This window comes from Sturnira hondurensis, unplaced genomic scaffold, assembly GCF_014824575.4.
Source record: "Sturnira hondurensis isolate 20B ecotype Veracruz unplaced genomic scaffold, ASM1482457v3 Scaffold0015596, whole genome shotgun sequence".
NCBI classification, from domain to species: domain Eukaryota; kingdom Metazoa; phylum Chordata; class Mammalia; order Chiroptera; family Phyllostomidae; genus Sturnira; species Sturnira hondurensis.
The window spans coordinates 23570894-23595730 of record NW_028088227.1 but is presented as its reverse complement, the minus strand read 5'-3'; the positions used below and the strand labels follow the sequence as shown (position 1 = coordinate 23595730).

General features: G+C 48.2%; 1 protein-coding gene across 7 annotated transcripts in view; it reads left to right on the top strand.

The window, feature by feature from the left end:
* Positions 1–24837, top strand: part of PCNT (pericentrin) — a 121048-nt gene that overhangs the window by 91021 nt on the left and 5190 nt on the right. For 4 of the 7 annotated variants that reach the window (XM_037065155.1, XM_037065153.1, XM_037065151.1 and 1 more), the window contains 14 exons: positions 1101–1817; positions 2519–2621; positions 3718–3872; positions 4763–4957; positions 5688–5867; positions 6499–6694; positions 8380–8602; positions 8953–9103; positions 10053–10736; positions 14055–14263; positions 15069–15171; positions 16105–16278; positions 22683–22802; positions 23829–24061. In XM_037065155.1, coding sequence (XP_036921050.1) covers positions 1101–1817; positions 2519–2621; positions 3718–3872; positions 4763–4957; positions 5688–5867; positions 6499–6694; positions 8380–8602; positions 8953–9103; positions 10053–10736; positions 14055–14263; positions 15069–15171; positions 16105–16278; positions 22683–22802; positions 23829–24061 — 3443 coding nt within the window. The remainder of the gene's footprint in view (positions 1–1100; positions 1818–2518; positions 2622–3717; positions 3873–4762; positions 4958–5687; positions 5868–6498; positions 6695–8379; positions 8603–8952; positions 9104–10052; positions 10737–14054; positions 14264–15068; positions 15172–16104; positions 16279–22682; positions 22803–23828; positions 24062–24837) is intronic. The other 3 variants (XM_037065159.1, XM_037065157.1, XM_037065156.1) reach the window with 2 other exon arrangements.

Sequence of the window (24837 nt, the reverse complement as noted above, 5' to 3'; positions counted from 1 at the left end):
CTGCCCATCACTGTTGATTCCCTGTGCATTTTCCTTCATTTCACTTAGTGTAGCCTTCACTTTTTCATCTAATTTGCGACTGAAATCAACCAGTTCTGTGAGCATCCTGATCACCAGTGTTTTGAACTGTGCATCTGATAGTTTGGCTATCTGTTTGTTGCTTAATTGTATTATTTCTGGAGCTTTGATCTGTTTTTCCTTTTTGGCCATTTTTTTTGTCTTGTCACACCTGTTACATATAAGGGGCAGAGCCTTAGGTGTTCACCAGGGTGGGGCAACCCACATCACTGGGTTGTGACGTTATATGTGGGGGTGGGGTCAGAGAGGGAACAGTGGCGCTTACTCCACTCTCAATTGCACTTCAGTCCCTTCTTCCACTTCCCCCAGGCAAACTGGGCCCTTCTGGTGCTGATTCCCATGTGAATGAGCTTGTGTATGTTCCAGGACCCTGTGGGTCTCTCCAGTGACCTCTCCTTCAAGGCTGGGAGTCTCTCCCTACAACTCAACCCCCACAGGTGTTTTCAATCAGTGTTTTGAGGCTTTATTCTTGGTGCTAGGATCCTGGGTTGCGAGATCTGTCTTGTTCCCCAGTTATCTGTGCGCAAATGTGGGACTGCTGCCCAGTCAGCCAGCCGCCTTGCTGGGTCTGCCTGTTGCTACCCCATGCCTGGGCTCTGCCAGCCACTGCCTGGGCACCCAGGGTCTGCCAGGTGCCACCTTGCACGCCCTGGGTGCCTTGCGTGCCCACCCGGTGTCACCTCTTCCTGTGCTGCGACCCCTCTCCGCTCAGCCTCCCGACTCCAGCCTACCTACCAGTCTGGATGAATATGTCTATTTCAGCTCCTGGCTGTCCATCTTCCATACAGTTCAGTTTTCTGTCAGTTCTGGTTGTTATTTGTTTCTAAATTGTTGTTGTCCTTATTTTGGCTGTGTGAGGAGGCACAGTGTCTTTCTGCACCTCCATCTTGGCTGGAAGTTCAGAATCTCATTCTTAAACGCTCAGTCTTGGATATTGGCTCATAAAACTGGCTCAGACAGACAAATGTTACACTGTGTAGTACAATTTTTTTTACTGTATGCGTGTTCTGTCGTACCTGTAGGATAAGGCAAAACTACTGGGAGATTGTAAGCTGCAGAAAGTTGATCTCATGACTCAAGTGAAGCAGCTTCAAGAAAAACTGAACCGTCTAGTGTATTCCATGAACCTCCAGAACATCAAGACAGAGGATTTCAACTCTCAAGAGCCATTGGCATTTTCTCATGTTTTAGAAAACAGTTCAAGTTGTAGTTCTTCCAATGTTGAAGAAACTGACCAGTCATGTCCTGTTGATGCAATTAGTATCAGTAAAATCCCACAGGATCTAATTGACATTGTTGGAGATCGGGATTCATCTATAAGAAATGAAATGCCAAATGTTCCCACAGAAGACAAGGTAGATGGGTCATTTTATTTACAGGTGAGCCTGCCTAGTAGCTCCCGTGGCTTAACCTACACCGAGGAGGCTGAGCCCTTGAAGAATAAACTTAGCGTGATGGACCTTTCCTCCTGGAGCTCTCCGGAGGTCGTCAGGAAGGACTCAACACTTGAGCCACTGCCCAGCCTGCCCCTGACCCCCTGCTTGGACGCCATGAGCCAGCGCAGCCCAGATGCATCTCTGAGGGAAAGAAGGAGCACCTCGCTGCTCCAGGCTGACCAGTCGGAGCTGCTTAGTCCCCCCGGTGGATCTGTAGCAGTAAAGGCCCCTTGTTGGGCAGAGTCATCATTGGCCACAGACAGGGCTCCCTCTGCTGACCATCATGTGCATCGTACAGCTGTGGTAGGTTGGCTTCCCAGACGCTGTCCTGGTTCAGTGGCTGTAGGGTGCCCAGGGCCCCAGCATGTTCCCATGGGACGTTGTCTGCATGACCCATGGTGTCACAGCAGCAGCCATTGTTGGTTCACCTCCTACAGGCCTGTAGGCTGGGTGTGGTGAGCACCTCACGGCCCCTGGGCAGCTGTGTGTAGGGACAGTCAGCTTTCTGCAGGACTGACCCTAATCCACTGTAATATGAACACTTAGACCCTTGAGTGAAATTTTAGTTGTATTGCATATTTAACAGGATCCACATGTAATGCTAATTAATTTCAAGAACAGTTCAGTTTATTATTTTAGTTAGATTATGTCTTTCCTAACATGATTTTGTTATTTTGTTTATCTGGAGGTAGAGAAAGAAAAAAGTAAATTAGGGGATATATTTTATTTGAAGTATTCATATTATACCATTTCCTGCAAAAATATTATAATCTGGACTATTTGCTATTGACTCCTTTAAAATATTTCTAGAGAACTGTGGATGAATTTGATTAAATTATTAAAAGACTATGACCTTAGTATGTCCATAAACTATGAACACTTTGGTTTCTTTGTGGGAAGATACATTCAGGTCTTAGAAAGTTTCCTTCTGGCAAGTTCAGTTCTGGCAATGATATAATAAATTGTTATTTTATAACCATGTAAAATTCTACCCATTTGAGTAGGAGAAAGATGTTGAGGATTTCATCATAACATCTCTTGATTCTCAAGAAAAGTCAAGATTACCTCCTCTTGGATTAGAAGGAAAAGACAATGGAAGTGAAAACAGTGAGTTTGTCGTCTTTCTAAAAACTATTTATTTTTACAGTTTCAGAGAGCATGGGAATTCCTGCATGTCCTTCACAGACTCCCTCGCGCTAGCATTTACCTTGTCTGCTGTATGTGCTGCCTGTCTGTTTGTCTCTGTTTCTCTCCATATTATGGGTGAAGATTTCTTGGCCTGTTTGAGAACCTGGGCTACTCAGCAGGGCAGCCTGAACAGCTCTCTGGAAGCTCAGTGCTGAGGGGCCTAAGAGCGCCCTGAAGTTTTCCCTGCCCTGAACTTGGTGCTGGTGGGAAGGAGCAGCTAGGAGATCCAAGGTCGCTTCTCCATCGGGCGCCCCCTCTATTTCCACAGCTCATGCTTCCAGCCATCCCGGACTGCAGGGCTTAGGAGTGGATCAGGGACCTACACTCTTCTGATAGGTTTTGAATTCTGATTTAAGGTCCCCCTCCCATTCGAGGTTTCTAGAGCCTTTAATTCTAGACCTGGTTCAGGAATCCCCAGTCCTGCTGTCTGGTTTTAGGACTGTTCTACCCCTTCTCCACCCTGCACTGACCAGGCATGTTCACCTTTATCTGACCAGACATCTGCTGCTTGTCCACGTGCTCTCACCCTGTCCTCGCTGTTAGTATCGTCGCTTCCTGTCCTCCCACTGTGTCCTCCAGGGCTGAGCTCTCGCCCCGTCTATACCCCTCCTTGGGTCTGTGTGTGTCTTTTGGCTGTAGCACTTGTTCTGCACAGGTTTGTTCTATCTTTTGGGGATGAGGAAAACACACCCACATCTGTGTAAAAATGACTGAAATATCTATTTTATGTTAAAATCATGAATATTAACATTATAAACATGCAAAATATACTTTTTCTTCATACATATAGTTCTCATCTTATGTTTTTGTAAAAATATTTTTACCATATTTGTGGTTTGTTGATCTTTTTTTCAGGGAGAGGATCGCAGCCATAGCTCTCTGGGTTTTGCGGGGCCCAGCCTCACAGGCCGGCGGGGGAGGGGGTTCTGACACCCTTCTGCACTCTGCAGAGCAGCCATAGGGGTGCCCTCAGAGAACCACAGTTTTAGACCCTGACGTGGTGGTGTGTTTTTAGGTAATGGCTCTGGCTGTGGAGAGATACTAAACCCAGATTCAAGAGGACTTGAAGCTCCCAGGGCTAGTCCTGCAATGCTGTCCCCTGCCTCAGGAAGCTCCCAGCAGCCACCGGAAGCCATGAAGGAGAAGGAAGTCCACCCGAAGCAGGTTAAGGTAATGGGCAGTGGGAGCAGGGCAAGGGGCAGTGGTGGGCCCATCTCTGGCCCCCTCTGTAACTGCACCATGGGCTCTGAGGGTCGCACAAGGATCACACTCTGCTCAGACAGCTCAGCTTCAGCTTTGTCCTGCCTTTATGCTTCATGTAAATGAGGAGCGTGCAGTTTCTAACACCACCTTCTCCACGAGGACAGCTCTAGGAAGCCACCTTCCTCCTCAGCCTCTTTGGGCAGGACACAGATGGCCACTGTGCACGTCCCAGTTTCCCATTGCTCTATAGTACAGGACCGACTGCTGTGCTCACAGACCCTGCAGGCAGGGAGTCAGACATGGCACACTGGGGACTGTTTCTCTGCACCCCATGTCTTGGGGCACTGGAGGGCCAAAATGGTCAGTAGCTGGCCTGGTGCCATCTGCAGGCACCTTGTCCTCTGAGGCATCACCCATCACTTAGGACATACTTCCCATGAGGCTTCCTTGTACAGTGGCAGCTGCAGTCCCAGGAGAGCCAGGAAAGTGCACGGGGTCTCCATGACCTGTCCATGGAAGTTGGCCCAAGGCCCTACCCTGAACTTCTCTTAGGCCTAGGGGAGGGATGATGTCCATTGTGCAGGAACAGGTGGCATAGCTAAATCATGGGGGTCGTCCTTTGAGTGGCTTATACAGAAATTCACTCTTTCAAAAGCAGTTTCCTGCTGTCTCAGACAGTTACAGGGGAGGAAGGCTTGAAAACCTCATAGAGCAGCAGGCCCTGCTCTTTGGTACGGAGGCCATGCAAGTGCCCTGCAATCTGCCCCAGTGAGTGTTCACAGCGAGGGCAGGACAGTGAATACATGAGGGCTTTCTGGCTGCCTTTCCTTCTTTCTGAAATGCTTGTCCTGTTGTAGGCTTTGCTGCAGATGGTGTATGATGAGAGCCACCACATCCTGGCCTTGTCCGAATACCATGGATACCCCAGTGCGCTGAGCAGGGGCGAGCCAAGCGCCCCCATCAAGTGCTTCCTGAGGGGGAGCCAGGGCCTGTTGGAGACAGTGCCAGCTCTGAGGGGGCACATGACCTCAACACCCCAACAAGGAGAGAAGGTACAGAGGTGTTTATGTAAGAGAAGAGAAGCAGTGGGCTTGGACCAATTCGAGGGAATTGTTTTGCTAAATAAGCTGGAATAGGCGACAAGTGATGGTCAGTAGCAGCAGGAAGCCCATGCTCTTGTCCAGCTACCCTCTCACTCTCATTCCTAGGCACCAGCCACATGTTTGCCTGTTCTAAGCCCTGTAGGGCAGCAGAGGCCTTCAAAAGGGGGCTCTGGGGGCCAGGCCTGAGCCCACAGAGTCCAGTCTGTCTGTAGTCAAGCAGCCAGGGTGGCTAGGAGAGGGGGCAGTGCAGAGGTGAGGGCTCAATGTGAACCATGTCCAGAGGGAGCCAACCTGCCCTGGGCTTTGGACAGAGCAGGGGGCAGGACCCCAGGCTGGACCTGCAGGAGAGAGGGACCTGCAGGTGGCCTGAGGGTCCTGTGCCCACACCCTGTACAGTCGTGTGCACTGACACGCTCACACACACCCAACGGCACTTCTGGCCTTGGGCCTACCCCAGACCCAAGGCATTGAGTTTGAAAAAGAGGTTTGCCTGCCAGCTTTGCTTGACCTTGTTTTCACCATCTCCTTCAGTGGTTTCTTCTCTGTTCGGACCGGATGGCAGCATCAGCCTGTTGTGCCCCGGACGGCCCTAGGTGCTCATGTGTCTCCTCTCCTGTCGGGGTGGCTCCTTTTCTAACCTGCAGTTGTATCTGTGTAAACACCAAGCTTCTTGTTCCAGTTTCAGGAACCTTCTGATACCTGCCTCGACTGGAGAGGAGAATTCCTGCAGGTCGTCCAGGAGGCATTTGAAAAGGAGCGGGAGATGCTGGCGACGGAGCTGCAGCCACAACTCTGTGGCTCTGGCCCCAGGGCCCATGGCGCCCTGGTGGAGAGGCTGCAGAAGGTGGTCCAGGAGCAGGTGAGCTTGGGCCTGGGTGACCTCAGTGCTTACCCCTGTCTCACCCGACCTGGGAGAATACCAGTAACTGAGGGAAAACCCTGTTTCAAACCAAGTATAGCACTGCATGTTTCTGCATGAATGCTACAGCGTGGAAGGAAGGTCATGTGCCCCTACCCTCTTTGATATCTTATGCTGTTCTAGAAATAACTGGCCTTTCCTTGAAAGCAAAAGCATTGCTAGGCTACCTGGCCTCAGGTTGTGAGCACCGAGCCCAGGGTTGGAAGCTGGGGGATGTTGGCCCTGTGGAGGCCTCGGGAGTTGGGTTGCCACTAGTTCCTTTGTAGAAGAGGGCGTACGTCCATACATAGGGTGCACAGCAGGTCATAGCAGTCCCTAGGCACAGACCGGGCCTAGAGACTGAGACCAAGGGGGTGGAAGGTCACTCACATCCTTGGCGAATATATTCAGAGTCAGCATCTTATACCAGCAACACTGGAGGCTTGAATGTGCAGAGGGTGGACTGATCCTGCCGGAAGCCACCAGCACTTGGGACATGCTCCCTTCTGATCCTGTTTCCCCATGTGGGTAGGCTCCTCTACCCTGCAGATCCTTCCTATCTGACTGTTGTCCCTCCTTTGCTTGGTTCCAGGGGGACCTGCAGGAGAAGTCCTTGGAGCACCTTCGTCAGTCTGACAGGAGCAGCTTGCTGTCTGAGATCCAGGCCCTGCGAGCCCAATTGCGGCTGACACACTTGCAAAACCAGGAGAAGCTGCAGCAGCTGTGCGCAGCGCTGACCACTGCGGAGGCCCGTGGGAGCCAGCAAGAGCATCAGCTGCGTAGACAGGGTAGGCGCAGCCCCTTGAGTCCCAGCCCTGAGAAACATGCCCACCTGAGGTTTGCCTGGTGGGTAAGGTGGCACACAGATTAGCAAAGCCCCTCTGGACTGTTCAGAGCTGGACTTGGTGGGAGCAGTGACATCCTAGTTTCTTCAGGTCCCTGAGTGCAGGGACTGGCAGCCTCACCATCAGAACACTGGCCACAGTATTTCTCGATTCATAAGAACTCTGAGTAAAAACAACTCAGAGCACCTGCAGGCGGTGGGGGACCCAGTGTCTGAGGAGTGTGCTGGGCACCAGCAGGAGCACATCTGGGAGAGTCCCTAGAGTTTGACCTGGGCTTAAGTTGCTATTGTGGTTTGTACATTTAGAGTCTTGGGGTTTTTTTGTTTGTTTGTTTTTTAATGTAGATGCTCAGCCTAGCTGGTGTAGCTCAGTGCATTGAGCACGGGCCTATGAACCAAAGGATAACGGTTCGATTCCCAGGCAGGGCACATGCCTGGGTTACAGGGGAGTTCCCAGCAGGGGACCCACAGCCGGCAACCATACACTGATATTTCTCTCTTTCTCTCCTTCCTTTCCCTTTATCTAAAGATAAATAAATTTTAAAAAATCTAAAAAAACCCAACCAAAAAAACACATTGGTTTAATATAGACACTCAAATCACCTGTGAATTAAAAAAAACATTTTCTTTCTCCCGTTGGCCCCCTTCTCCTGCCGACCATCACTCAGGCCCTTGAGCAGGCCGCGAAGGGAGTACCTGGCGCAGTTTCCGGCTGCAGGGGAAGCACTCCATGTCTTACCCTTCACTAGGACATATCTGTGCCCCTCACAGGTGCCCCATGTCAGCTCTGGCAAATCCTTTCTCTTCCTAGGATTGGGAGCTTAATGATGGCCAGCTACGTCTGTCTAGGGGAGCAGCCTTACATTATGGTTGTGACTTCTCGTCATTATGCATTATCCTTTGTACATTTCTGGACTGGTTTGGCTAATGCTTTACATCTGCATTCATGAGGGATCCTAGTCTGTAGTCTGGTTTTGGTACTGGAGCAATGCCAGCTTCATGGAGGGCTGTCATATGTCTGCTCCCCTTCTGTTTTCCAGAGGAGTTTTTATAGAACTGGGTTTCTGCCTTTCTTAAGTTTTGAGAGAATTGTCCAGGGAAGCCATCTGGGCTGGAATTCTCTCTGTTGGGAGGCATTTAGCATAGGAGTGGTAGGTGAGATGGCATGTTAGAATGACCGTAGAGGTGGTCACACTAGCTTTTCTGCATCTGGCAGTGTGGGCTCTCAGCGGCCTTCCATATGAGATCCATCTCGCCTTAGCTCTAAACTCCACCTCCAGGGAGACCCCAAATCTGAATTGCTGCAGGGGTCAAGAGGCATGTGGCCCACCCTGAGGAGCCACACTGTGTTCACATGGCCTGCATGGCCCATATGAGTCGTGCATGCTCTCTGCCCAAGAGTCTGTGCATGTCCCCAGCCCATAGGGCAAACCCTGGTGCCAAGCATGATGTAGGAACCAGCAACAGGCAGCAGGAATGTGTCCTTGACTATCCTGGCTCTGTTAGAAGCAGTGGTTTTTAAATTACAGAAACTTCATTCTCCCCCTCTCTTTACTGGGTTATCTGTAATTTAATCATCTGTACAACTCCTGAGTAATGTTATTTTATGTTCTTTAACCCTTTTCTTAGTTGAGTTACTGGCATATAAGGTTGAGCAGGAAAAATGTATAGCGAGTGATCTACAAAAAACCCTCAATGAAGAGCAAGAGAAAGCAAGTAATGTCCGAAAGCTGCTGGTGCTGGAGCAGAACACGGTCAAAGCTTTGAAATCTGAGCTATGTGAGTGTAAACAGGACAACGAAAGGTTGCTTAAGTCCCTCGATGACGTGCAGAAGGAGGTTCTCCAACTGAGGTACGGCACTGCCTTTGTGATTCGCAGCCCACTATCCCCCAGGCTGTCACCAGACCTTTTGTTGAAGAATAAATGGAAGTTACATGGTTCTCACCACATCTTTCTTGGCAGTGAAGTAACAGAGCCTTTGGTGCCACGACTTGTGTGGTGTGCTCAGTAGGTGTTGGGCAAAGGCACCCTCCTCCCATGGGTTTAGAACAGGAAGGTGGGACTGAGCGCATGTGCAGATAACGAGGAAGCAGCCGGGGCATACCTGCCTCATCCTGGAAGTCCCTGGCCCTTGAGGACTGGCCCATATCCCATTGGAGCATTGTGTAACGTTGGGCGTGATGGCCTCTTTCCTCGCACAGGTTCATACTGGACAGCAAGGAGAAGGACCTGAAGGCCACACTTCAGGAGCTAGAGAATGAGCGTGAGAAGGAGCGTGCCCTGCAGAGCCAGCTGGAGCAGGAGCAGCTGCAGCACCTGCAGAAGGAGGGCCAGAACTCCAGGGCCTTGGAGGTGAGGGGACCAGCGCTGGCCTAGTCACCACACTAACCAGAGATGGGAGCTGGGAGGCCGTTCTCTTTGATGCTAGCTTTATTCTTATTGGGGACAGTGAGCCCTGGTGTCAGGGTTTTGAGATAGTGAGGTAGGGATGCGTCTTTGGGTAAAACACTCAGCGGCTTTGAAGTGACAGACAGCATGATGACCTTGATGCCGGCACTGTGCCACTCATGGTCCCATCTCTGAGAGCTTGCTTCTGCAGGGTAGACGCAGCTTCCTCGTTTTACTGGCCTTCCGCATGAGGCGCAGACTCAGATCAATGGCAGCCAGATAAATGGTGACCCACCTCCTGTGCATGACTCATGACATGTGCGAGTCAGCGTTTTGTTCGGAAGCTTGATGACCGCGTTTCCAGCAGGTGTTCTGTAGTTCTGGGCAAGCTGACCATCAGTTTCCCTGCTAGAGTGAAGCTGCCTTTCAGGAACATAGATCATGGCTCAGTGCAAATGCATCTGTGTGTCTTCTAGTGTCCTGGGTGTTGTGGTTCTAAGGGGGGGAGGATGAACCCAGGACATGTGTGTGCATTTACTCAAAAAGGTAACAAAAATTATTATACAGTTGAAAAACACGGGTTTGAATTGCATGGGTCCACTTATATGTGGATTCTGGCAGTTGACCACTCATTTGACTGGGGCACTTCAGACCTGCATTGTTCTGAGGGTCATCTTCACAGTTGGGAATCAGCATATGCAGAGGGCCGACTGTAGTAGTTCCACACAGATTTCTGACCTTAAGAGAGGTCAACACCGCTAACACCCACGTGGTTGAAGGTCAGCTGCACATACTTTTTCATCCACAGGGTAAATGTGTAATTGCTGGTCAAGGATAGAAACAGAAACTTAAACAAGAAAACTGTTTAGATACTTCTCTCATTTAATTTTCTTATCTTTTATTTCCTGTCTAGGAATTAAGAATATCTTTGGAGAAGCAATATGCTGAGAATAATCAGCTCTGTGTAGCTTTAAAACATGAGCAGACGGTGAAAGACAACCTTCAGAAGGAACTGCAGATTGAGTCCTCGCGCTGCGAGGCACTATTGGCACAGGAACGGAGCCGGGTCTCCAAGCTACACCGGAACCTGGAGACTGTGCAAGGCCGTTCACTTGAGCTGTCCGAGGCCTTGCAGCATGAGCGAGTTCTGACAGAGCAGCTGAGCCGTCGGGCACAGGAGGCCTGTGCTCACCAGGAAACACAGACGCACCGTGCTCTGCTGCGTAAGCTGAAGGATGAGACCACCCGAGTGGCAGAGCTTCAGGCAGCGCTAGAAAAAGTGCAGCAGCACGCTGTGCACACCCAGCAGCAGCTGGAGGCTGAGGTGCAGAAGCGCTGTGCAGAGCTCGAGAGAGAGAAGGAGGTGAGTGCCAGGCAGAGGTCCACTGTGCAGGCCCTGCGGACCCCCAAGCCAATGCTGAGCTGTGATGAGGACAGGGAGAGGGAGAAGCCCACATGGCTGCAGGCAGAGTTAGAGCAGTTACACTCGAGGCTGGCAGAACAAGGATTCAAGGACACGAGGAGAAGAGTGGAGACCAGGCAGAGCCGGGCACACACGGACAAGTGGAAGAAGTGGCAGAGAGACAAGGAGAAACTGGTGAGAGCCGCCCTTGGCTGATGTCAGCACTTAGCAGTCAAGTTGATAGGGTTAGGATGGCCCATAGGATGGGGCGGGGTGGGGGGGTGGTGCGTTATTCTGGTCCCTTTTGTTCAGCTGGCCTATACAGTCCTATTCTGGACGCAGTGACTACTGCAGCTCTGTGACAAGGTTGGAAGTCAGGAAGCACATATCCCTTTACTTCGTACGCTTTCATGGTTGTTTGTATGTGAGGGGCCCTGGCAGTTCCTCACGCACTGGACGATTGGCAGTTTTGCTTCTCTAAAAAAGGCCATTGAGATTTCAAGGCAGTGCACGGACTCTTGACTCTGTATATACTCTGAGGAGTATTGTCACCTATGTTCAGTCTTCCCACTCGGGAAACTGGGAGGTCTCTCCATTTATGTGGGTCTTTAATTTCTGTCAACAGTGTTTTGTAACTTTTAGAGATAAGCTTTGCAGTAGTATTAAATTTATTTCTGAGTATGTTGTTATTTTTCTTGCTTCTATAAACAGAATTATTTTCTTAGTTTTACTTCAGCCGTGCATTGCTGGTGTACAGCAGTCCAGTTGACTGTTGTGTGTTGATCTTTGCGGCCCCCAACCTAGCTGCACTTGTTTGTTCGTGGCAGTAGCTCTTAATGGCTTCTTTGAGATTTTCCATATGGATGGAAGATCATGTCATCTGCACGTGGGCAGGTTTACTGTCTCCTTTTCTGTTTTGTGTCTTTATTTGCTCTTCCTACCTGACTGTCCTGGCCGGAGCCTACGATGCAGCATTGATGGAAGTGGTTGAGGAGGCACTGTGCCTTATTCCTGGTTGTAGGGCAAGCAGTCAGACTTGACCTTTAAAAACAGTGGGAGCTGTGGGATTTTTTGAGATGCCTTTATCCAAGGAAATTCTCTTCGATTCCTAGTTCTTTCAGTCTTTATTATTTTTAATCATGAGAGTATTGGATTTGCTTTTTCGGTGTCTTTTGAGGTTTATTGTTTTTTACTTTATTGATTTGGTGTATTACATTGATTTTCATATGTCAAGCCATCCTTGCATTCCTTACAATGAAACCCACTTGATTTTGGTAATAATTCTATTCAGTATGGTGCTAGATTCAGTTTGTTAGTGTTTCGCTAAGGATTGGGCATCTGTGCTCAGTAGGGACAGTGGTCTCCAGTTTCCTTGTGGTAACTTTGGTTCTGATATAAGGATGATTCGGATCTTACAGGATGGGCTGGGAGTGTTCCCTTTTTATTTTTTTGATGGGTCTTAATTTTAGGTACATTTTATATTATTTTTATTTTATAATGTACCTTAATTTTAGGTACATTTTATATTGTTTTTATTTTATTTTATAAAAGCCTTTGTTTCTGAGGAAATTATATCCTGTGTCTAGTAATGGATTGACATTTATTTTGACCTCTTTAAAAATATTTATTAAGTACTTGGAAAAAATACTTTCATAGTTTTTGTTTTTGCAAATTATTCAAAGTCGTTTTAAAATGCACAATGGAAACTAACAGCCTGGTCTTTTTAGTGGTTAACCTGCCATGAAATAGTTGAGAAATGAATATGTGTTTGTAAGAACAAAACCCTGGATTTCTAAATGTTACAAGGATAAATTATGTTCCAAATTCTACAACATTAGTTCTGTGAGTTAATATGAGGGAAGTGACTGATGTTTTTTTAGAGCTTTACTTAGATACCATTTATACCATGAAGTTCACCAATATAAATGGCAGAATTAATGGTTTTTGGTATTTTCAAAGAGTTGTGCAACTCATCACACCAGTCAACTTTAAAATATGCTCATGCCCTGGCTGGTGTGACTCAGTGGATTGAGCACCAGCCTGTGAACCAAAGGGTCACCAGTTCAATTCCCAGTTGGGGCATTTGCCTGGGATTTGGGCCAGGTCCCCAGTTTGGGACAAGTAAGAGGCAACTGATGTTTCTCTCCTTCTCTTTCTCCCTCTCTTCCCCTCTCTAAAAATAAATAAATAAAATCTTTAAAAACAAAAAAAACATGCTCATCACTCCAACATGGAAATTTGTTCCCACGAGCGGTCACTCCCCCTTTCCCTGTCCCAGCCCTGGGCAACCAGTAATCTACTTCCCGTTTCTGGATTTGCCCCCTGGACATTTATCGACGGAATCACACAGTTAGTGGCCTTTTACATCTGGCTTCTTTCATGATGTTTTCAAGGTTCACCATGTTGTAGTGTGTGTCAGGATCATTAATATTTAATCATCTATTAAATATTAGATGTTGTAATCAACTATTATAAACACACTTTATAGTAATTGTAATGTTTTATCATTACAACTATTTTTTACATTACAACTATCATTGCAATGTCTTGGAAGCTGGAGTAGCTTGGAGGTGTCACCTGGAGGTGTGGCCAGGAGGCACCCCCAGTTGTTTTGTGGAGACAAGTCGGATTAAGCCGACTGGGTGGTCCTTGGTGAATTTTGATTTTTTTTCCGAAACAGTGGTAACGTGATTGCTTGCAAGGCGTTATTACAAAGAAGTGTAACTATTCTTTGTGATGCGCTGGAGGGACGAGCCTGTAAACCCCATAGCCTTGGCCTGCGGTCCATGCCGTTCGGGGGCTGTGCAGCTGGAGGCCCCTCTGGGTTCTGTCCCAGCCTGGTGGAGCCTTGTCTGCGCATCTCCCCTTGGACTTTTCTTCTCCACAAGGAGGCCCTGTGCTCTTCTTTTCTTGACCCACTGCCTCTGCTTGCTCTGCTTTCCACCTGATGGGTTAGCTCTTCTCCCAGTGGAGATTCAGGCCCTGCACGCTGGGCAGGGAGTGCATCCTTGCTGGCTGACTTTTTCTGCCACCCCTTTGGTGGAGAGCATTGTACCAGTGGGAGGTTTCTACCTCATGAGGCCCCACGGTGCCCCCAGCTTCATGGTGTGCATAAGCATGTATATGTTCTGTGTGTTTGTGCATGTGTTCACACTAATGCATTCACCTGTACACACACATGTGTTGATGGCGGGGGACCAGAACTTGGACCTGTGAGACTCCAACCTGCATGTGTCAGTGTCCCAACCCCTCCTCTTTGTGCCCCATGCTTGCCGTGGGTCTAAAAGCCTGGCTGTTCTCAGAAACAAGCACAAAACCTCAGCCCTGAGACTCTCCTGTGGGACTGGGCTGTCTCTGAGGCAGGAGCTGTCCTGACCCCGTGTCACACGTGGAGCACCTACTGTGGAAGTCCCGATGGGGGTGGTGTGCAGGGTAGCCAGGCCCCCAGATCTGACACTGGGGGAAGCTTCTAGAATGTGTGTGATAGTCTTTTCTGTTCTGTTTTGACAACAGAGAGAATTAGAATTGCAGCGCCAGCGCCACGAGCACAAGGTCAAGCAGCTTCAGCGGAAGATAAGGGAGCTGGAGGCCAGGGAGGTGGCACGCCTGTCCCCAGAGTTGGAACATCTCCAAGAGCAGCAGCAGGGCCTGGAGGCAATTCGGCAGCAGCTGCTCTGCACGGCAGGACTGCTGACCAATTTGGTCAACCAGACCGTAGACAGGTCAGTCATGGAGAACCAGCAAGTTCTGTGTGACCCTGCACCTTTCATGTAAAGAACAGTCCTGGACTTTGGGTGCGTCTGCAGTTTCAGATCCATATGTTAATGAAACTGACTCTATTTCATGTTCCATGTATTTGGCTGAGTTGGGGCAGCACTCTTCCATGTTATAATATGACAGGAAAAAAACATGTTTCTTTTAGATTGGTTTTCCCCACACCCCTTTGTTCTGGTTCACTGTCGAGAGGGTCCATGCCCCCCACTCAGCGGAGCTCGAGTCTGCAGTGTCTGCCTCAGCCAAGGCTTTGGGGCCTGCTGTTCACCTGAACAGAATGCGTTTCATGGTTGAAGAGCCGAGACTGAGGCATTTTGTTTAGACAGAACAATTAATATTGACATTTGCCCTTTTCTTTATGCATAGTAATTAAGCAAACACAGTTCTGTCTATAGTTGGGTTTAATTTATAGAGCTGTAAAGATCTGTTTAGGGCCACTTCTAATAACTGACAATCCCAGTAGAAAACAGCAGTAGGAGGCAAAAATGCTGAGGGAGCCCTAGTGGTTGGTGGCCAGAGCTTTCTGAGCCTTACAGACTATTCAGCCCAGGGCTGCACTGCCTCGTGGCTGCCTCCATCACTGGAGATGCTCCCAGCTGCCGCCTCTGTGGCCAGAACACAGTTTGAAGTACTTAACAAGCCTGTTGATGGTGGTTCGCACAAGCTCATCCTCAATGCAGTGACTGTCATGGCATTGGGTCATAGTCAGTAGGGGTCCATATGAACCTTTAAAATGTTTGTTTATTTTTACAGGACAATTAATGATTGGACCTCATCAAATGAGAAAGCAGTGACATCTTTACTGCGGATGTTAGAGGACCTCAAGTCCAAGCTGAGCACATCTAACTTTTCCCAGGTGAGAATCCAGGTCCTCCGGGTGAGAGACCAGTGGCCCCTGCCTGGCCCATCTGGCTGGCTGGGGCCTGGCTCCTTTTTTATTGTGACTGGTTGTTCCTCCCTCACTGCTTCCTTTTCTGTTTGAAAGTTTGTCATCTGGATGAGGGAGCAAGTGCCTCCTCCCACACCTGGGAGGTGCTAGGCATTCCCTGCACTTTCTCTGGTGCTTCCAGCCAGCAGTCCATGGTACTGCCACCCAGCCTGCTCCTTGAGCACTTAAGTTTGAGAGCTTGTGTGATTTGGACCCTCTGGGCTGCCAGGGAAGCACTGCCTTCCCCATCAGCTGTGTCTGAAGTTGATGATACGAATATCTGATAAATGCTCTCTGTTAATTATGAAATCATAGTGTTTATCTGAAAGCAGTGTGCCTGTTGTGAGCACCCCTGACCCATCCTCCCTCTAAACTGATTGTCGAGCACAGTTGGTGGGCGGGTGCAGGGCATCCTCTGTTGGACACCATGCCTTCCTCGTGTGCCAGGCCCACCACAGGCTGGGGGTTCCTCTGATCACGAGAATAACGAGCTTGTTTTAAGGGACTCACTCACTGGACCTCAGGGATGGGCACATGATGTTCCCTGGTCGCCTCGAGAACACCTGTAGTGGAGTTCTCAGCAGTCAAAGAGCATTGGCTCTGACAGCTCTACAGTGGTCGCACGGCCCAGTTTTGTGTCCAGTCTGTTTGATAGAGGATTGGAAAGAAATGTGGCTTGAAAACATTGTTTGTTTCCTGTCGCACAGATGAACAACTCTTACCAGCCCTACAAGCTTTCTGTGGAACCCCAAAACATTTAAAATGATAATACCTAAAAAATAACCAACAATAAAAGACACAAATAGTGTGCACGCCTTTTAACATTATTTCGTGCATTTATTTCTGCTTTCTTCTTCTCAGAAAAAAATGGCAGCAGAGGTACAGGTCCAGCTGGTGGACATGTTGCTGAAAGAAAATGATTCTCTTACCAAAGCTCTTGGTGCCATGACCCAGGAGAAGGCAGAGCTGTTCAGGGCCACGTCCCGGCTGGAGAAGACCCTCAAGCACCACCTGCTGAAGGGCTGCTCGCTCGGTGTACGTTATTCACACCCCTGCGGCTCGGGTGGGGGGCGACGTGAGCAGCGGAGAGCATCATTTCTGCCTGGTTAGCCGGCCTGGGCTCCTTCCTGCCTAACGGCCAGAGTACCTTGCTTAACATTGTAGCAAAGTGTCCTCCTTGTTCACAGACATGGACATACGCACACGTGCTGTCACATGTGGCCCTTGTCATGAGATGGTGTTTGACGCGTGTTCATGGAAGAAAATTTTGACTATAGTAAATAATCTGATGAAATTAGGATTTTATTAGACTTTTACCTAATGAAAACAATTTATATTATAATTTACCTGATTTATGTAGTTGGGTAGACTTCTTTTGGAATGCCTGATTTTTCTTTTTTATATTTGAGGTGGTTTTTGCTTGATTTGCTTTACCTTTTTTTATAATGGAAAGTCTTTACAGATTATTTTAAATTTATATCTAGTAAAATCTAATCCTTGGTGTGATGTCACTTGAGGGGTTTGTGTGTGTGTGCATTAGAGATTTATTTATTTTTGGAGAGGGAGGGAGGGAGAGAGAGAAAAAGAAAGGCATTTATGTGTGAGAGAAACATCAATTGGTTGGCCTCTCATGTGCCCCCAACCAGGGACTTGGCCCGCGACCCAGGCTTGTACCCAGCCTGGGAATCTAACCAGCAGCCTTTCACTTTGCGGGACAACACCCAACCCACTGAGCCACACTGGTCGGGGCTCATTGAGTTTTCACACGTCGGAGACGCAGGCTCTGACTACCCCTCTTCCCTGTGGCTTTCTTTCCCTGGATGTCGAGTAGGTCAGAACCACGGCATGTAGCCTTTGACGTCTCTTCACTTCCTTCGTGGTGCATTCGAGGTCCATCCGGGTGTTGATTTCAGTAGCTTGTTCCTCCCTGCTGCCAAGCTGCACTCAGGGCATGGATGCGCTTCAGCTGAACTGTTCACCTGCTGAAGGGTGTGTGGGCTTCTGGTTTCCGACTGTTATGAATAGCACTCCTACAGATACTGTGTACGGGGTGTGTGTGGGCATAAGATTTATTTCTCTGTGTGAATGCCCGCTGGCGGGGTTGCTGCATCTTCCACATTACCGAGGCCATAGTGTTGTCCGGGGGGGCCACACGTGGTGAGCGATGCAGTGACCGCGTTTTAGCACTTGGTTCCCTCCCACAGTCTGGTGGGTGTAAGGAGGCATCTGTGTATCTTCTTGGTTAACGCCTTGGCTGCTTCTTAACTCAGATTGTTTGTTTTCTTGTTATTTTGAGAATTCTTTCTGCATTCTAGGTAAAGCGTCTTTCCTAGAACATGATTTGCTAATATTTTTTCCATCTGTGATGTCTTCTGTGTATAGTATCCTTTGCAAAACAATTTTTATTTAGATGAAATTCCGTGTATTAGTTTGTTCTTTCATGGATCATGCCAACAGTTTTATAGTGTGTTTTATAGTGTTTTAACTTTTTACTTTGACATCTACAATCCACTTCGAGTTCATTTTTGTTCATGGTCTGAGAGATAGATGGATTATTTTTATGCACATTGATATTCAGTTGCTCCGGCACACTTTGTTGCAATGATGGTTTCTTCTCCTTGAATTGTCTTTGTGTCTATGTCAAAAACCAGTGAACAGCACTTGTGTGTGTGTGTCTGGACTGTCTTCCGTTCCACTGGTCTGTATGTCTGTCCTGGACCCGTGCCTGGAGGTTTGTGTTATTGTGCCTTCATAGCAGGTAGTGGGCGCACTGCAGTTCTTTCTTCTTTTTCAAATTATTTGGCATTTCTAGTTCCTCTGTCCTTCAGTATAAACTTTAGAATCTGGCTGGCTATTTTGATTGGGATTGTGTTAAATCTATAAAATAGCCCGAATGTTCACTAATGGATGAATGGATAAATAATACATGGCATATCCATAAATGGAGTATTATTCAGCAGTAAAAGGGTGTAAGGGACTGTGATACACATTGTATAGTACAGGTGAGCCTTGAAAGTGTTTTTATTAGTGTAAGAAGCCAGACACAAAAGACTATGTATTGTATGACTCCAGTCATATAAAATGTCCAAAAGAGGCACATCTATTACAATAGAAAACAGATTAGTGGTTGTCGGGGTGGGGGAGGGGAGTGGAGCGTGACTGCTGACAGGACAGGCCCTTGGGGGTGACGAAAGTGTTCTCAAATTAGATAGTATGGTTACACAACCCTGTAAGTACAGTAAAAATCAGTTGAGTTGTATGCTTCAAAAGGATAATTTTTTTGTTCCGTGAATTATAACTCACATTTAACATAAATAACATTTAGGGAAAAAATTTTCCTGAATGCATGTAGCTGTCAGATTTATGTCTAAATATTTCATTTTTTAGTGGGCTGTTGTAAATGGTACTTTATAAACATTTTTTTCTCATTGTTCATGGCTCCTGTATGGAAATGTATGGAAATGTGATGGATGTACGTAGGTTGATCTGTGACTTGTAACCTCAGTAGCTTCACTTTAGCCCTATGAACCTTTTTCTGGGATTTTCTACAGAATAGGGAGTTTTATTCCTTTTTTACCATTTGAATACTGTGATGTCTTTTTCTTGCCTGTTGGGCCAGGGCTTCCAGGACACCGGTGGGCAGGCGCGGTGAGGAGCACACCCTCCACTGTGCCACCTCTGCTGAAGCAGAGCCTCAGCCTCTCCTTGCGGTTGGTGCAGGTGCCTTTGAGGACACCCTTGTGGGTTTGAGGAGGTCCTCTTCTCTTCCTGGTTGGCTGAGACGTTTTGTCATGAGCAGCTGTTGGAATTGGTTGTACTTCCCTGCATCTGTGGATAGGATGATGTGGTTTCCTTGTTAAGTCTTTTAATAGGGGGGGATCATGTCAGTTTTGAACACTCACTCTACCTGGTCTCAGGAAAAACCCCACTGCATGGCGTGGTATTCTTTTTTAGACATTGCCTGATTCATTTTGCTAATACTTTGTTGAGCATTTTTGACTGGGCTCATGAGGAATATTAATGTGAAGTTTTAGATATTGTCTCTGATTTTGGCCTAATAAAATAAATTGGGATGTGTTCCCTCATCTTCTGTTTTCTGAAAAAGATTATGTAGAGCTGGTATTTCTTTCTTAAGTACATGGTAAAATTTGGCAGTGAAACCACCTGGCCCTGGTGCTTTCCTTTTTGGAAGGTTTTAGTGACGGTTTTGATGTTTCCAGTGATGTTGGGTGGAGTGTCCTGTAAAGGTCAGTTAGATCCAGTTGGTTGATGGGGTTCAAATCTTCTGTGACCCAGCCGAGCTTCTCTCTGCTGTGTGTCACTGATGGGTGTTGACATCTGACAAGGGTGTGGATTTGCCAGTAAAGGTGAAGGGACCGTTGTCCTGATGGAGTTGGGCCCAGACACTGAGTGGACCCATGACTCCCATTCTCTGGCGGGTGAGTCCTGAAGGCCCTGGTGTCAGTTTGGACGAGGCCTGCCGTTTGTGTCGCCGCACTGCTCTGTCCACTGCTATGAGACTTGCGCAGAAAGCGTTCCAAGGTTTGTTGTTTAGGACACCTTGTGGGGCCTGTGTGGGCTACAAGTTCTTTAGACTCCATACTTCCCCCACTATTCTTGCCCTCCCCCCTATCTATTTTCTACCTACTGTCTATGCTATTTTTTGTACCTTCTCCCCCCTTCTCCTCCTCCCACCCCCCTGTTGCTAACCCTCCATGTGTTCTTCATTTCTGTGGTTCCACTCCTGATCTAGCTGTCCTCTTGGTTTGCTTTTGTTGTAGGTGTGTTTTTTTTTTTAAGATTTTATTTATTTATTTATCTTTAGAGGGGAAGGAGAGAGGGAGAGAAACATCAATGTATGGTTGTCTTTCGTGCGTCCCCTGCTGGGAGTTGGCCTGCAGGGAACTGCAACCCAGGCATGTGCCCTGACTGGGAATTGAACCGCGATCCTCTGGTTCACAGGCCTGTGCTCAATCCACTGAGCTACACCAGCCAGGGCTAGGTGTGGTTGTTAATAACTGCGAGTTTGCTGTCCTTTCACTGTTCATATTTTTCATCTTCTTTTTCTTATATAAGTCCCTTTAGCATTTCATATAATAAGGGTTTGGTGATGATGAACTCCTTTAACTTGATCTTACCTGAGAAGCACTTTATCTGCCCTTCCATTCTAAACGAAAGCTTTGCTGGATAGAGCAATCTTGAATGTAGATTCTTGCCTTTCATGACTTGGAATACTTCTTTCCAGCCCCTTCTTGCCTGTCAGGTCTTTTTTGAGAAATCAGCTGACAGTCTGATGGGAACTCCTTTGTAGGTGACTGTCCCCTTATCCCTTGCTGCTTCTAGGATTCTCTCCTTCACTTTAATCTTGGCTAATGTAATGATGATGTGCCTTGGTGTGTTCCTTCTTGGGTCCAACTTCTTTGGCACTCTCTGAGCTTCCTGGATTTCCTGGAAGTCTATTTCCTTTGCCACAATGGGGAAATTCTCCTTTATTATTTGTTCAAATAAATTTTCCACTCGTGGCTGTTTCTTTCCGTCTTCTGGTACCCCTATAATTCGGATATTGGAACGTTTAAAGATGTCCTGGAGGTTCCTAAGCCTCTCCTCATTTTTTTGAATTCTCATTTCTTCATTCTTTTCTGGTTGGATGTTTCGTTCTTCCTTCTAGTCCATTCCATTGATTTGAGTCCCAGTTTCCTTTCCATCACTATTAGTTTCCTGTGTATTTCCCTTCGTTTCAATTAGTTTAGCCTTCATATGTTCCTCTAATTTGTGACTATATTCAACCAGTTCTGTTAGCATCCTGATGACCAGTGTTTTGAACTGTGCATCTGAGAGGCTGGCTATTTTCTGGTCGCTTAGTGTTATCGGCTCTGGGGCTTTGAGTTCTTCTTGAGCCATCTTTTGGACTGTTCGTGCCTGTTATGTATGAGGATTGGAGCCCTAGGTGTTCACCAGAGCAGGGCAACTCAGTCGCTGGGTTGTGACACTGTATGTGGGGGCGGGGTCAAAGAGGAGCAATGGCGGTCCCGTCTCCCACCTCCCGCCGCAGCTGCCACTGTCACCTGGGCCCGAGCGTTTCGTCCCACTGCACGCTAATGTGTCACCGCCGTCAGCCCTCCACCACTGGGTTCACCCGCTGGGGCCTGCGCGGTCCTTCTCACTCTGCACGAATGTGCGACCGAGGTTAGTCTGCCCCAAACCCTGACTAGGTCCGGGCTGCCTGTGCGCCTGGGTCGGGGGATCTTTCCTGCCCGACCCTGCTTCGCTGCTGGCTCCGCCCCTCTTACTGGTCCCAGTTGAGCCGTTCGTTGGTGTCGGACTTCCGTATAATTCCGTTTTCTGTTCTTTGGCTGTGTCTTTGTTCTCCAAACCTTTGTTGTATTCACACTTGGTTGTGGGAGAAGGCACAGTGTTTCCACCTATGCCTCCATCTTGGCGGAAGTCGGAAAGTGAATATTCTTGATGGGAGAATCAAAGGTAGACTGAAAGTGAATGTGGGAGTGTTTTCCTTCCTGTCCGAGTGACTTGTGTTCCTAGAATATTTTTTCTAGGAACAGCCCAGCTGTGTTTTAGAACGAGGAAAACCATTAGTCTTACCTGCCTCCTGGGATCCCCTCTCAGAATCGTCTACTCCCAGGCCCATGCTGCTGTCAGCCCGCCCTGTGGCCGTGGAGTGGCATGACCAGGCTGCCTTGATTCCCCTTCCAAACTGCTGGACAGAGGCCAGTGACCACATGGCCCTGGGGGTCCTTCAAGGTCTCTTTGTGCCCCTCCCCGTGGAATTAATCTCCTTCTGTTAGCGTATCCCCTATCGGGGCTCTGGGATGCACATTCCTCAGTGTGGATGGTTGCTGTGTGGGCCCTGGCGGAGCTTTCTGGGCGTGTGGTTTGGTGCTGCTAAAGCAAAACTGTGTATTTGCATCTTCCTTCAGTTAGCATTTCTAGAGCCAGAGAATATGAGGGCTTTTAGTATGCTTGCAGCTTTGAATCCGGGGTTATTTCAGCCGGAGTCAGTGATTAGAGGAGCAGTTCCAGCTCTGCAAGCTTTTTGCATGTTTTTTCCGTTTAATAAGAATGTAAGTGTAATGCAGTCACACTTAAGTAAATGGCATGTAATAATCACCTCATAGTGTTAACTGTCTGGTTGATAATGCCACATAACAACATGAGCACCACTGAAAAGGTACTGGAGGGAGACACAGGTGTGGCCTGCATCCTGGCATGGGGGGGACCCTGCTCCCAGCCTTGCGTGGGCCCAGCTCCCCTCCGCCCAAAGCAGGCCTCTCCCTGCAAAGGTCCTGGAAGGACAGCCAGGGAGAGGGAATGAGGTGTTTGGAAGTGACCTCTCTCTGGGGTTGGGGTAGGGAGGGGTCATTTTTCTCCAGATGTTTCTGCGTGAGAATAGTGCTATAGACACCTGTCTGTGGTTGTTGCAGAGGTTGGACCGGTCGGCCGGGAGGCGGGACAGGACAGCCCCGCAGAGCTCAACAGGACTTCCAGACCCGGCACTGCCCACACCAGCTTCCAGGGAGGAAGCAAACACCAGCAGTGGCAAGGTGAGGCCCTGTCTGGGGTGACATGAGGGCATCAAGTAGGGGTGCTGCTCTTGGCCTGTGTTGAAGACTTTATACCTTTGAGCAGTTAGTTTCACAGCAAAGTTGAGGGGAAGGTACAGAGAGTTCTCACACGCTCCCTGCCCCACACACTAAGCCCCCGCCCTGCACTGTCAGTGTGCCCACCAGATGGAGCATCCGTTACAGTCTGTGAACCTGCTTTGTCGTCACCGCCCACAGTCCACAGTTACATCAGGCTCTGTCCTGGTGGTGTGCGTTCTTTGGGTTTGGACACACATGTGATGTGTAATGACATGTTCACCATTACAGTATTACACAGGTTAGTTTCACTTGCTCAGACATCCTCTGCGTTCCACTTCTTTATCCCCCACCCTCCCAGGTGACGCTTTTTTAAACTCCTGGTTTGTTAACTAGTAAAAGCAGCTCACAGCTGAGAGGTCCTCCTCCGCCATCAAATGTGTCTGTGCATAGTAGGATCACATGCTGGTTCCAGTGGCCAAGTCATGACATATAAGGGAAGTGAAAGAGAACTTTCATTTGAAATTGGTCTAGTTTCTGTGTCCGCGAGTAGGGGTGAAGTGTGTGCTGCTTGAGTCATCGTGTCATAGTTTCCGCACCCCCCAAAAGTCCTAGACCAGCAATTTACTCGCCGTCATTTTGGACAGCATGTAGTAGGGTATGAGCACCAATCCCTGTGTGCACGCCCAGGGATTCCTGCAGCCTTGCCCACCTCACATTGCCCATGAACCCGTGATAAAACCCACCCACAGCACCTTCACGGGGCAGCTTGGATGCCGCAGAAAGGACTGGCCTACGTTTTGTCTAATAAACAAGGCTGAACTTCGAACAGCACATTGTTTGCAGTTGTGGATGTTGTACAGGGCTGACTCCTGGAATGATTTGCTGAGAAAGTTGTCTGGTTCTTTTTAAAGCAAAGTTGTGCAAGCATGTTTTACAAATTTGTCAGAGAGACACCTTTGTGATTAGGTTTTATGATTTTTTTTTTAGATGGAAAAGTTGTACCTGCATTATTTGAGAGCAGAGAGCTTTAGAAAAGCTCTGATTTATCAAAAGAAGTATCTTTTACTGTTGATCGGTGGATTCCAGGACTCCGAACAAGAGACGCTTTCCATGATCGCTCATTTGGGAGTGTTTCCTTCCAAGGCAGATAAGAAAATCACCACCTCCCGGCCTTTCACCAGGTTCCGGACAGCTGTCAGGGTGGTGATTGCAATCTCAAGGTAACGGAGGCCCCCTGCAGTGGCTTGGGGGGCGGAGAGGGGGTGGGGGGGTTGTCTCTGACAATCTGCAGTTGTATTCCTTTTTACTATGAATGACACTTGAGGCCTTAAAGAAAATACGGGTTACAGAAGACATGATGTCATCTTCAGTAAATCATGGTGTACATAACTGTCACCTTCCAAAAGGAAGAGATGTAAGGGTGCCTTTTTATCACAAAACAACACCTTGTCCTTTAATGGGCCTCTTGCCAGGATTGCTGCTGACAACAGGCATGTCTGATGAAGTTTAAAATTGTATTTCACTTCTTCAAATTTCAGTTTCCTACATTTTAGTCAAATATGTGTTACATAAGAGGGGCATACATATACATACATGATTCACCCAGGGTGGTGGCCATTGATGGCCCAGGCACTTTCCAGTCTTTGCCTGTGGGGGCAGGCACTGTAGGGTGCAGGAAGGTCCCCATCCCCCCTTCACTGTGCCCACCTGCCCCAGCCCTGCCCAACCCCAGGCAGAGGCATCGCTCCCTCCCCCCACCACTCTAGGCACAAGGAGTCTTTGGAGCAGGGATGTGACTCCCTGGTATGCCTGGGAATTTTGAGCATTTCAAAATTAAGAGTGATGAAATCCATTTTATTTTATAATGGTAAATTTTGCTAAATTTGCAAAAAAAATGTGTCCCACTAAGAACTGTGCAGCTGTTTCTGCTCCATGGCTCCTGTGGAGTACCGTACCTCTCTGGGCCGTACTGTTCTTTGTCTGCACGATAGACTGC